This window comes from Culex pipiens, chromosome 3 (genome assembly GCF_016801865.2).
Source record: "Culex pipiens pallens isolate TS chromosome 3, TS_CPP_V2, whole genome shotgun sequence".
Classification (NCBI taxonomy): Eukaryota; Metazoa; Arthropoda; class Insecta; order Diptera; family Culicidae; genus Culex; species Culex pipiens.
The window spans coordinates 157,402,263-157,415,135 of record NC_068939.1 but is presented as its reverse complement, the minus strand read 5'-3'; the positions used below and the strand labels follow the sequence as shown (position 1 = coordinate 157,415,135).

Genomic DNA, 12,873 nt, shown 5'->3' with positions numbered 1-12,873 from the left:
GTTGAACAAGAACTATGCATTAGACGCAACCAAACAAGCTCTAGCTACTGACTAGCCACTAGTCATAAGGGGTGCAGTCCTTAAAAGAAAGGATTTATTTTAATATTATCGTTGATTTAACCTAAATTAAGATGTCTGTCAAACAAACTAAAACAGTTGAATTTCTAAATTGACACTCTCTCACACACTCGCAATCGTGCAAACAAACAAACACTCCAAACGTTTCTACAGGTAGCGAGGAAGAAGTAGTAAGTATAGTTAGCAAGAGCAATTCATTAGCCAAAACCAGAACTAAAACTATGAACAATTTTCAATAACTCCAAACAATAAAATCGAACACAAAAACAATCACACACGAACACACGTACTTTCCAGCTTCTTCCACGACCGTGGCCAACATAAACTCCGTGGACTTGTCGTTCACGATCACATGACAGTCGTCAATGTCGGGGGACCTGCGGAGGAGGAGGAGGAGGGTGGGGATAACGGGACCATAGAAGAAAAGAAGTGACAAATGGTGAGGGGTGTTATTGTCATCATCATACTTATCAAATGGATGTGTGTGTGTTTGTGAGTTTTGTGTGTGGTTTGGAATGGTTTGTTCTGACGGACAGTTATTCTACAATGTGAGAATGGGGTACAGACAAATAGACTTAAATTTGTTTTTTTTTTTAATTAAAATGGCAAGATAACGTCTGTTTATCTGTGGTGGCGTGGGTGGGTGCAGATTTATTTCCAATTTGCTGTCTACCGAAGCTCACAACAGGGACATTATGTGTATGGATCCAGAATGAAATGCACAAATTGATGAGGTAATGTGGTATGACAACAGATCGATTTCAGCAGCAGTTTCTCCGGGGATGATGACAGCTTTTGGACATGGCGGTTAAATGACGAGTCGTATTGTTGTGTTTGCGTACACACCACACCGACCAACACCCCAATCATGCAAACAACGTGTATGATGTGTGTATTGAGTTGGACATTGCGTAGCATTACGAATTAAAACATAATTTATCGACTTTAATTTGAGGAAACTGAATTTGTTTTCTATGAAAGACTTTCTATGAAAACTGTAAATTTCAAATAAAATTGAAAAATAATACTGATTTTTCACATAAAATTGAAATAAATCTAAAAAGCCCAAACTCACCCCGCGTTGTCGTCGTCCTCCTCGTTCGAGCCGGACGCCGTGTTGGTGGGCGGCTCGTCCGGCAGGATCTTGCAGGAGCCGCCGCTCTTGGTGCTGCCGTCCAGGTGCGTTTCCGTCGCGAGCTTCGCCACCGTGTTCTCCATCAGACTACCGCCGGCGGTAATCTCCGATATGTGGGGCTTGCGGGCCGCGCGCTGCTTTTTCGCCCGCTTCCGGAGGGCCTGCGGGATAGGGGATTTTTTTTTTATTTAAATTGAGTTGAATTCAAAGTACTTTTCTGATTGTAAATATCATGATAGTTGAGATTGTTTCGGGAAAATATTGAAGCCAAATTTAACGACACCCGAAGTAATAGTTCGACTCGATTATTCGATTTTCTTCTACTTAGGCCATTGCAAATGTTTTTCAAAGTTTGTGTCAAAATCTGGCAACCCTGCATCGAGTTATGACCACTTAAGTGACATTCATGTACTTTTTTTATGTAAACAATGTCCGGATCCATCATCCGACCCATCGTTGGTTAGGTAATCAAAAGACCTTCTAAACGAGTCCAAAACATTGACGATCTGGCAATTCTACGAAGTTGACTTTATAGCTGTCGGCCACCATTGCTAGTACCAACCACTAGTGTCTTCCTTTTTATCTACAAGGACTTCGCCGCCCTGGGCTCCTAAGTGTATGAAAGTATGGCACGGAGCGACGGCGCCGAATACCCATATTTACACAAAGAATTTTAGAGCGCCCGCCGCGGGATTCGAACCGGCGACCTCTGAATTGGAGTCCAGTGCGCGGTCCGATTGATCCACACGGGCGGGACAGTGACTGGCAACTCTGCTTCGAGTTATAACCAAGGGTCCTGATTGCTCAAAATCAACCACTCCATTCGCGAGCACAAATAGCAGGCGACGCGATACTGCCCTGATGAATTCCTACTGTTTGTCACTTTCACACCATGCGCTCCCGAACACTCTCTCTTCTACTCTCCTTCTCTCTCTGATCGGCTCAGTCTCCGAACGGCTCTGGCAGGCTGAACGTCACCGATCACTCTGAACTGAAAACATTTTTTTCTCTGATGCGCTGCGTTATACTCATTGATTTGGGTTGCCTAAAATCAATGTTATCAAATAAATTGTGCATTTATTTTGATTTCATAACATTATATACACCATTCAAAGAAACTTCCACCAAGAAAAAATCAAATTGATGGCAAACTGAGGGCGTGAAGACAAAAAGACTGCCGCACTGGCATTTTGTGAGAATGGCTCTTCGCTGAGTATGGTAGTGTGTGAGTGTCGTCGAGCGACGGAGTAGGCAAAAATTTTCACGATGTATTTGTTCGCTGAGTGAACAGTTCGGGCCATTCGCTGGCTGCTTGCGAGTATCATTCGCTCATGAATGCTAGCGGGTTAGAATAGGTGGTGAATGGATAGGCGATGAGTGAGTGGTTTCTGTTCATTGAACCGAAAATCAGGGCCCTTGGTTATAACCGCTTATGTTATATCTATGTACTTTGTTATTCCGGATCTAATAAAAATTAATGAAATTTGGACACCCATCTTATTACCCATGGTTAGTAAAGAGTGAGGAAGGCATCAACCACATAGGTGGATTAAGTTAGTTTTTTTTCCTAATTTTTGATTTACAAACTTTTGAAATCCAATTTGAATCCAGCAAGCCCATTGTTTTTCAATTTCGATAGACTGATTGCCTTTTTCATTACCAAATGAGTTTAGTTATTTTCATTGTGTAGTTTTAACGTGAAGCTCAAAAAATCGAGTGTGTGCATAAGAAAAAATAAATTGAAATCATAATTAATTATTTTGTAATGTTTTTTTCCTTCAATATTTTTGTTTTGTTTGTTCTCGGCATAATGAGTTAATTATTAAAAAAAAAAATCTTGGCGATACAAAACTGAGAAGAGAGGAAGTTCTGCCATTTTTATTTAAGGTTATTTTGCAAATAATTATGTGGATAAAATCATGTTTGTATGACATTGAAAACTTATATAAAATCTGGTTAATTATTATACAATATTTGAGAAGTTGATTACAGCAAATTATTCTACTGGCTTCAAAATTTCATAAGTATGAACAAGGACACTGTACGGATTTTGGACCCTTGGAACAAGTTTTTATCCGGTTAAATTTCAATGTATTCAATAACAGTACAGATTTCATAAAAAAACAAAAAAAAAAAAATCTAGAATTGCAATTCAATCATTTACAATAACATTAAATATCAATCATGAAAATGGGGTGCTTTATTAGTTTTGATATTTTAGAATATATCTGTTAAAAAAAATACTTAAATGATTATTCGATTTATTTAAAAACTTCAAAAATCAAGTTGCAACAGAAATATAAAAAAAGTCCTGAAAATTATGAAAAACGTCTTTAAAATTTAAAAAAGTAATTTCTTTGTTTTAATTCTTGAAAAGTGATTCAGGTACTTTTTTTTACAAATTGTTAAAAGAAATTGATAAAAGAAATTGATAACCATGTTGGGGTTTAGAATTTCCAAAAAGGGTTCACGTGTTTTATTAATGGATCTCTGAAAGATTTTTCAACAAATTGATTATTTTATTTTCAAGTGAAGGAGACTAAAGACTTTTTTAATCTTAAAGCTATTTAGTTTTATTTTATTCATTTAGTTTTTTAACAGAAAAATATAAAAGTTATGAAAATATTCGCAAATATATTTATATCTTAAGAAAAAAAATTGATTTTATTTTCTTTATTTAAGAAACAATTATAAATCGTAATGATATTGCTATCCAAAATGCCACTTAAGTAAGGACCAATCAGAATAAATATGCACTATTTAAAAAACACATTATTTAAACAAACTTTTCATCACTAAAAGTTTTATTTCAAAACCAATATTTAAAGATTTTTTTTAAAAATTTTTTGATGTGCTATAGGGGACCAAAAATTACATCGTCTCAAGCCACAGAGAAGTCAAGCAAGAGATTTTTAAATGCAAAATAATACATGCATAAGACAAATTTCAAGCAAAATGTTTTTTAAAACACTTTCTGAAAAAAAAAAGTTTAAAAATAGTGTCCATAAGGGCCCAAACCTGATAATATTTTTTTTACAAATAGCTGAGCAAATCAATTAAATGTTCTTAGAATAATCTTTCCGATCTTTAGATACATCCTCTCAAGTTTAAGGAAACACTAAAATTGAACATTTTTAACATTGCCGATATCTCAAAATGTTCTGGCCCGATTTTCAATGTTGAAAAATACTATTCATTTACATTTTCTGATCGCATACGAATTTTTATTTTGATTTTTTTTACGATTTTTTTACGGATTGCTTTGCTTTTTTGATATTTTTTTTGAATGAAATACTCAAATTTTCACAAAACATCGTATTTTCTCGGAAATACTTAAACAGTGAAAAAACTGGTAAAATTACGCATCTCAGCAATATGGGTATCAACCCGTACTGCGAATTATTAAAAAAATAGTATTTTATGAAAATATGGTATTATTGAAAATTTTAGTTTTTCATTCAAAAAAACTCTAAAACAGTGCATGCAAAATTTCGAATCATTTGATACTCATATTGTAAGTTATAAAAATTTGAATATTTTCGAGAAAATATGGTATTTTGTGAAAAGTTGAGAATTTCATTCAAAAAAACTCTAAAACAGTGAAAATGCATGCAAAATTTCGAATTGTTTGATACCCATATTGCGAATTACAAAAAAATGAGTATTTTCGAAAAAATACGGCATTTTGTAAAAAAATAGTATTTCTTTCAGAAAACTCAAAAACAGTGAAAATACATGCAAGATTTTGAATCGTTTGATACCAATATGGCGAATTATAAAAATGATTATTTTCTAGAAAAATCGGTATAATGTGAAAATTTTTGTATTTCATTCAAAAACTCTATAACAGTGAAAATGCATGCAAAATTTCGAATTGCTTTATACTCATATTGTGAATTACAAAAAAATGAGTATTTTCGAAAAAATACGGTATTTTGTAAAAAAAAGGTATTTCTTTTAAAAAAAAACTCAAAAACAGTGGAAATACATGCAAAATTGCGAATCGTTGAATACCCATATTGCGAATTAAAGAAATTTGAGAATTTTCGAGAAAATACGGTACTTTGAGAAAATTTTAGTATTTCATTCAAAAAACTCTAAAACAGTGAAAATGCATGCAAAATTTGGAATCATTTGATACCCATATTGCGAATTATTAAAATTTGAGTTTTTTCGAGAAAATACGGTATTTTGTGAAAATTTAGTGGTAAAATGTTAGTTGACATTTTATTTTAATTTTTTTTTGATAATGTACTAGGAAAAAAGTCAATCATCGAAACCGTGAATTGTGTTCATGAATTTGAGAATCACGAATGAATAAATTTACGTTCATAGTGTAAATGCACCATACTCATGAATACATTTTTATTTATTTATTTTTCTGAAAAGTCACACTTACAACTACTACCTAAAATTCCTTCTCAAGATACAAACCATCCAGAGTTTTTTTTTATGGTCCTATAAACATTAAAAAAAAATAGCTTATAGGACCTTTAAAAAAAAACTCTAGATATGTATTATTTTTGTATGAATAGCTGCTAAACAAAAATTAGACTTTTATGGCCAATCTTATCAGGCAAAACGATAAAAAATGGAAATTTTAATTTTAGTCTAATACATAAAAAAAAGACAAAATCTATTTCCGCTTTTCTTTGAAAATTGCTCAATTCCATTATCCAAATAGCACAAGAATATGTTAATTTAATAGATAATGACTGGGAAGACATAAATAAATTGATAGTTGTGATACTGAAGACATTCATAAAAGTATGATTATAAACAGTCATCATACCATCATTTCCATACTCGGAGTCGTATACCCCGAGTACGTTATCACCTTAGACCACCAGCAACTATTTACAAACGATTCCTCTTTATCTAAGCAACGTGACGTAACGACCTTCTCAACAGCAACAATCATGTACTTGCTAAAGCTCATAGTTTCTCGTTATCACTGCTAGCTCTCACTACAAAGTCACCCAGCGCATCACTTCAGTACCGTCCCAACCGTTCGCGACTCAAAATGCCTTGGACCCGCCCGTCGACCGTGCCCTTTCCCAGCGTATGGCTCCGCTTCCAGGCCAAGGGTCTCGACTCCCCCGAACCGGTGTGGTACGTTGTGCAGGACGTCCCGGAAGATCGCTTCGAGGATGCGGTTCGCTTCATGAGCCACTTCTTCCCCCACGACGAACAGCTGAACGAGGTGCTGGGATTCGTGGATGATCCGCTTGCGTTGGAAGAATCGGTCCGCCTTTGGAGGGACATGGTGCGTCAACGGGTTTCGTTGGTTTGCTTCCGGGAGGGTTCGTCCGAGATTGTCGGGGCCAACATGCTGGGAGTGTCTTGCGAGGCGGATCAGAAGAGGGAGGAGCTGTTTGGGAGTGCGATCCTGCAGACCATCTACGACACCACCAAGTACGTGTCCAAACAGGCGAATCTCTACGAGCGGTACGGCGTTCAGGAGTACCTGTCCGCGATGGGACTTTCGGTGGATCCGAAGTATCGTGGACGAGGGATCGCAACGGAACTGCTGCGGGCGAGGATTCCGCTTTGTAGAGCGGTTGGAATACGGTTGACCTCGACGTGCTTCACCGGTGCTGGGTCGCAGATTGCCGCGGCTAGGGCCGGTTATACGGAGGACTATTCGGTGACTTATGGAGAGTTGAAGGCGATTGACGCGAGGTTCGACTTTCCGGGGATCGAAAGCAAACCGTGCAAGTACATGAGCTATCGAATTGAGTGAATTTGGTTAAATTTTGAATTAAAAACGACGAAATAAAGTTCAGATCAGCGAGAGTTTTAAATATCCCACTTCATTGAAGAGAGAGAAATAGACGAGTCCCACTCAAACGTAATGGCTAAGTGGTGCAATCAATTTAGCTCGTTATCAAGTGACACGCGACACCCTGTGGAGTGTGTGGGTAAAAAACATCGAGAAAACTATTTACCACATCTGAGATTAGTTAAATGGCATCAGTACTAGCAGCTGATGCTGCTATCCGCAATGCATGTCAAAATTACTCTTAAGATATCTGAATTTGAGATAATTTTTTTGCTAAAAATGTATTGTTATCATGAAAATAAATTCAAATAAATTAAACAAGTTTAAAAATCAAGATTTTAAAATATGACCACAAACCATGCACACTCACCTTAAAAATATTCCAGTACAAAAAGACCATTATGATACACGGTATATAAAAACTACTCAGCGACGAGTACACTATAAAATCACTATTGTAGAAAACGCACAGATCGGGCACCCGGTCGGGCGTATTGTTTAGTCCTAGCACGATCGGCGACCCGATCGCGGCCGAGATCGCCCACACGAGCAGGATCGTCAGGCACACGCGGCGGCTGTTTTTGTGCTTCGCGTACTTGATCGGCTGCGTCACGGCGATGTATCTGCGAAGGAGAGGAGAGGAAAGAAGCATTAATAGCGAGTAATCATTTTTTAATCTGTTGTAAAATTTATTTTTGAAGTGATAGAATTAAAAAAAAAGATTATAAATTGGGCTATTTTTGTTTTTTTTTATTTCAATACTTTTTACTCTGAAAAACATTTAGCTAAAAGATTTTGAATATTTTTGCTTTCGCTGAATATTTTAGTTTTTCCATTCATCATCGAGGAAAGGCTAAAAGTCACTAGATGTAAAGAGCTTATTGCGAGACACTGACATTTTTTTTCAACAAAAAAAAAACTTTAAGAGGCTGTATCTCAGCAACAAACAGTCCTATCAGGAATGTCAGATTTTTCAAGTGCCCAACAGATCAAAAACAAACCATGCTCTTCTCCATAATTGGCCAGATTTTAGTCTTTAACCGATTTTGAACTGATTTTTGATGAAAATTAATGTGACAGTCACAAAATTATTTTATTAGGTTATTTTTCTAAAAGTAAAGCATTCAAAAAAATAAAGAAACACATGCATTTAATTTGACCGATTCTATATTCTCTTATGTGTCATAGGAAGATTTTTGCGTGCCAGATTTTTTTATTGGGTATGGCAAGATTAAAAAAAATATTTGGAACCAAGGTTGTTAATCGATAAAATTGTCGTCGATAATGGACGATATTTTTTTTTAATCTTTCTAAAAACGATGCATTACCCTAAGCATATATTTCTTGAAAATTTTGTAAGTTTCAAAGTATTAATATGTAATCACAAAATGTGTTCACAAAATCCCTATTTTTAGAAAATACTCAAATTTCCATAATTTGTAATATATTACAAATCATTATTATTAATATTTATGGATATCAAACGAAGCGAAACTCAGTTTTTTTTTCAGTTTATTAAAAAAAATTGTAAGCTACTTAAATTTTCACAAAATTTCGTATTTTTTCGAAAATACTTAAATTTTCAAAATGTGCCAAATGGGTATCAAACGAAACGAAATTTGGTATGATTTTTTCACTTTATTGAAGGTTTTTGTAAAACAATAAAATTTTCACAAAATACCTTTTTTTTCGAAAATACTCAAATTTTTAGAATTTGCAAAAATCCCGGGAATTCCCGGGAAATTTTTAATTTATTGAAAATTGTTCTGATCTTGGTTCTGATTAATATTTTGCACAGAAAATGTATAGGACAGCATCTTTAATGGATAAAATAAGTGTGAAGATCAATTAACAGCTTGCTGTATGCAAGAAATCATGCAACTTCAAGATTTGTTTTATATTTTTCTAATTTGATATGCTCAATTGTAAAATAAATCAAAAAAATATCTGAGCTATTTTTTGATGACAAATATTTTTTTATCAAAGTGTTTGGACAGTGAGTAAAATGAATCCATACTCCACAAAAAAAACATGTAAGCTTGCCTCTGTGACCAGTTTTAAAGAGTGTGGTTTTGCACATAAATTTGAAATGAAAAAAAAAGACATGCAGAAATTATGTTTTTATGACAAATAACTATTATTAAACAAATCATACTGGTTTCAGGTTTTGAACAAATTGCAAAAGTTTTTCAGTTTTTCCTCAAATATCTAACTTCTCGTGTTTGATTTATTAAAAAAAACTCAATGTTTTCAAATAATTGGAGCAAATTTTTAAAATTATTTTGCATTTTTTGGACACCTCCTGAACATTAAAAAGTATTTCTTCAATACATTTTTATGGTTTTATTATGGCACATGATTTTCATGTTTATAATTGACTTCGGTTGAATGTTTTTCACAGCACAAAAACATGATTTAAATTTTACGATAAATTAACATAATTTCACAATCAGACATGATTATGTCTTTTTTAATCCTCTAACACTTATTGTTGCTCCAGTGCTCCATCATTTTTTCACTTCAACTTGTAATTTCTTGAATACTACACTCAAAAAATGAGTTCGCGTAAACGGGAACCAGGAAGAAAACTGTTCACTTTCATGGTGCAATGCACTATACAAGTTGAACAGATTTCTTCCTGCACAGCAAAAAAAAGTAGTAATCCAGCTGCATGATAAAGGCTTGGGCGTAAAAAAAATTGCATAATTTTCTGAAATTCAGTGTAATATTACACCCTGAAATATGTAGCCAATCAGTATGGGAAACCTACTTGAACGAAATGTCATGATTATCATGCGTTTATCCTTTATCCTTTATCCTTTATTTTTTTTCCCTTTCAATGGTCAGATGGCCGAGCGGGCTAAGGCGCCAGTCCTTACTAATGGTGCTGGGTTTGAATCTCGTCGGTTGTTATTATCAGAAATAAATCTTGATATCAACACTTCTGATCACTTGATTTATTATATATGAATTAAATATTAAATTTAATTGATCAAGATCATGTTGAGTTTCATTCATTATTTTTTTCAGAGCATTTTCACAAATATGTTTCCAAAAATTTAAGAAAATGTATACTTCCGCTTGAATTTCGGGAATTCCCGGGAATTTTACAAATTTCCCGGGAAACGGGAAATATTTTTTTTCGGGAAATCCCGGGACACTCTAAAAATTTTGCGTCTCCCTCATATTGTAAATTTTAAAATTTAGTATTTTTTTGTATTTTATAAAAAAAACTCAAATAAAGTAAAAAAGCAAGAAAAAGATGCTTCGTTTGATAACCATATAGCAAATTTTGAAAATTTGAGTATTTTCAAAAAATACGGTAATTTGTGAAAATATAAGTAATTTCAACAAAAAAAAGGCTTACGAATTTTTTATTCGTTTGATACCCATATTGCAAATTTGAAAATTGGAGTATTTTTGAAAAAATGCAGTATTTTGTGAAAGATTTAGTTTTTAATAAAAAAAAACCCATATTGCAAATTATGAAAAATTGAGTACTTTCAAAAAATTACGGTATTTTATGAGCAATTTTGAGTATATAATTTACTTTGAAACCTACTGGATTTTCAAAAAATATATGCTTAGTAAAAGCATTGAAAATTTAACATGATATGGTTGAATTAAGACGATTTTAGAAAGATTTAAAAACATGAATTATCGTCTTACTTTTAACATCACATTCGAGTTATGCAACCGCATTTTAGTCAAATTTAGTATTTGATTGTTTTTTAGATTGGAAATAGTAGTTTATGCCACAAGTTGCAAAAAGAGGATTTTTTCAGCACGAGTCGTACATTTATCCAACGAGGTTCACCGAGTTGGATAAATACGAAGAGAGCTGAAAAAATCAAGTTTTGCAACGAGTTCCATACAACATTTTTTGCAATTCCGAAAAACACCCATTGAGTGAAATTTTAAGTCAAATTTTCATGTATTTTATCAATAAATCGTTTAAATCAAAAAAATGTTGAAAAGTGTTACTTTTCGAAACAAGTGCTGAAAAGTTCAACTTTTCAGCACCCATTTCAGTGCTGAAAAGTAGAACTTTTCAGCATTTATTTTGAAAAGTGTTGCTATTCGATTCTGTTATTTTTGGTACAGAAAAGTAGGCTATTTCGTCGTTCAAGAATGACAGGAAAAGTAAGTAGTTTCACGACGGAATTGCAAAAATATATTTATTCAATGTGTAATCACTGCCATTTTGGCCGCCATCTTGGATTTAATCATTCTTAATCATTTTAGAGAAGTATATGGGTTTTCGTGATTCGATTATCCGAAGTGAAATTTTTTCAAGGCCTTCGGATAATCGAGTCTGGACTGTATGTATTAGTCCCCCGTCTTGGCAGGACCTGGCAATGACCATAGTGTTTAACAATTTTAGGAAATTTTAACCTTTTAATTGCCTTTAAACTTGTGAACGCATCAGTTTAAATCTTATTTTGTCAAAATTCTTAAACAATTTGATTAAACTTTATGATATATAATATCAAGCCATAGGACCCGAAATTGAACCAAATGGAATGAATCCGGATATAAATCGTTGATTAGCATCATCACGCACAGACATTTGCGCAAAATTCGATTCTGGATCTGGGGATACATGGACTTATCTTCTTAAAAAAATGAAGACTGATACAATTTTTTAATGTTTAATGTTTTGACTCCAAATTGGACAATAACTTTGACACCTTTAATTTTTAGTAAAACATTTTTCATTGTTGTCTATTTTAAATCAGCAAAAAAAGTTTTTTTTTATGATCGATCGATTATTTCAAGTTGCCGCCCCCAAAAAATCAGCGCCGTCCACCGCCCCACATAATGTGACATTTTCTGCGTGGGATAAATGAAAATTAATTACTTTTGTTCGGCTCCTAATTAGTGGCGATCCGTCGTTTGCTGCGTCGACAAAGTGCCATCAAGATGCCACCAAATAACCTGCTATGAAGTCTCCGGTGTGACCTTTCGGGGGAACCGACGAGCCCACAATAATACAGTGAGTTCTCCTTTCCGGGACGGTAAACTCTGGCAAGTAAAACTGTGTCTTTGTACCCTCGTCGTCGTCCTGATTCCGGAAAAACGAAGAGGTATTAATTAAAATTACTGAATGCTCTCTGTTTAGACTTTTCCGGGGGGAGCTTGTTTCGGGGTTTTCCCGGAAAAAGGCTTCACCCGGGAGTTTGGTTATTGAAATTTTCCGGGGCAAATATAAGGATCAAACGGGTACTTTACACTCGGGCGTGTGAATGGGTTTCAGCGCAAGGGGGTGCGGGTTGAAATTCGTTATGATGTCAGCTTATTGAAAATAGCATGTGCTTCTGGAAAGATAAGGTTTTGTGAACGGGACCGGCGAAAACCCTTTTTAGCTGGTAATTGGAAGTTACAGTGCTTGTTTTACACGGGACAGTAATTTTGAACGGCTGCTTTTGGAAATGGCATTTAAAAATTAGAAAGAGTAATAACAGTTTCAATATATTTTTTTTTCTGATGCTAGATTCTGAGATATTTCCAAAACTCAAAAACTGTTGAAAAAACAGACTCAAGTCAATTCTTCCCAACTTTGCAACTAAGCTATATTAAAACAATCAATCATAATCATCGACTAGCTCGCTTTTTGCATGGCGCACGCAAGCAGAGAAGAGCTGAGTAATTTATCATTTGTTTGAAGTTTTTCCTTCGGAGTGTTTTACCCCCTCATCTTGAGAGGAAAAGCCAACAACACGGTACCGGAATCGTGAAAGGATTTGTCCAGCTGATTGGAAAAGTATGCGACTCGGCATGGCGCCAGAGTGCTGGTAATCGGTAGAGTGGAATATGATGAGGAAAGTTTTTCGAGAAGGAAAGCGAGAACTTTGTTCTAGGAAATAGTTGATGACAA

The 12,873-nt window shown here is 34.6% G+C and overlaps 2 protein-coding genes across 3 annotated transcripts in view; one reads left to right on the top strand and one right to left on the bottom strand.

Moving 5' to 3' along the window:
• LOC120413700 (dopamine D2-like receptor) overlaps positions 1-12,873 on the bottom strand; it is a 381,692-nt gene that overhangs the window by 38,346 nt on the left and 330,473 nt on the right. The window contains exons 4-6 of one of the 2 annotated variants that reach the window (XM_039574624.2): positions 7,366-7,618; positions 1,154-1,374; positions 369-455 (exon numbers count right to left, since the gene is read on the bottom strand). In XM_039574624.2, coding sequence (XP_039430558.1) covers positions 369-455; positions 1,154-1,374; positions 7,366-7,618 — 561 coding nt within the window. The remainder of the gene's footprint in view (positions 1-368; positions 456-1,153; positions 1,375-7,365; positions 7,619-12,873) is intronic. The other variant, XM_039574631.2, reaches the window with a different exon arrangement.
• Positions 6,195-7,009, top strand: LOC120413735 (arylalkylamine N-acetyltransferase-like 2). Its single transcript, XM_039574663.2, has one exon. It carries the CDS (start codon positions 6,237-6,239, stop codon positions 6,954-6,956), a length of 720 nt encoding a protein of 239 aa, XP_039430597.1. The 5' UTR covers positions 6,195-6,236; the 3' UTR covers positions 6,957-7,009.

Bases quoted from the DNA above. Each gene is read 5' to 3' on its own strand.
- LOC120413735 (XM_039574663.2), top strand. From the start codon at position 6,237: ATGCCTTGGACCCGCCCGTCGACCGTGCCCTTTCCCAGCGTATGGCTC.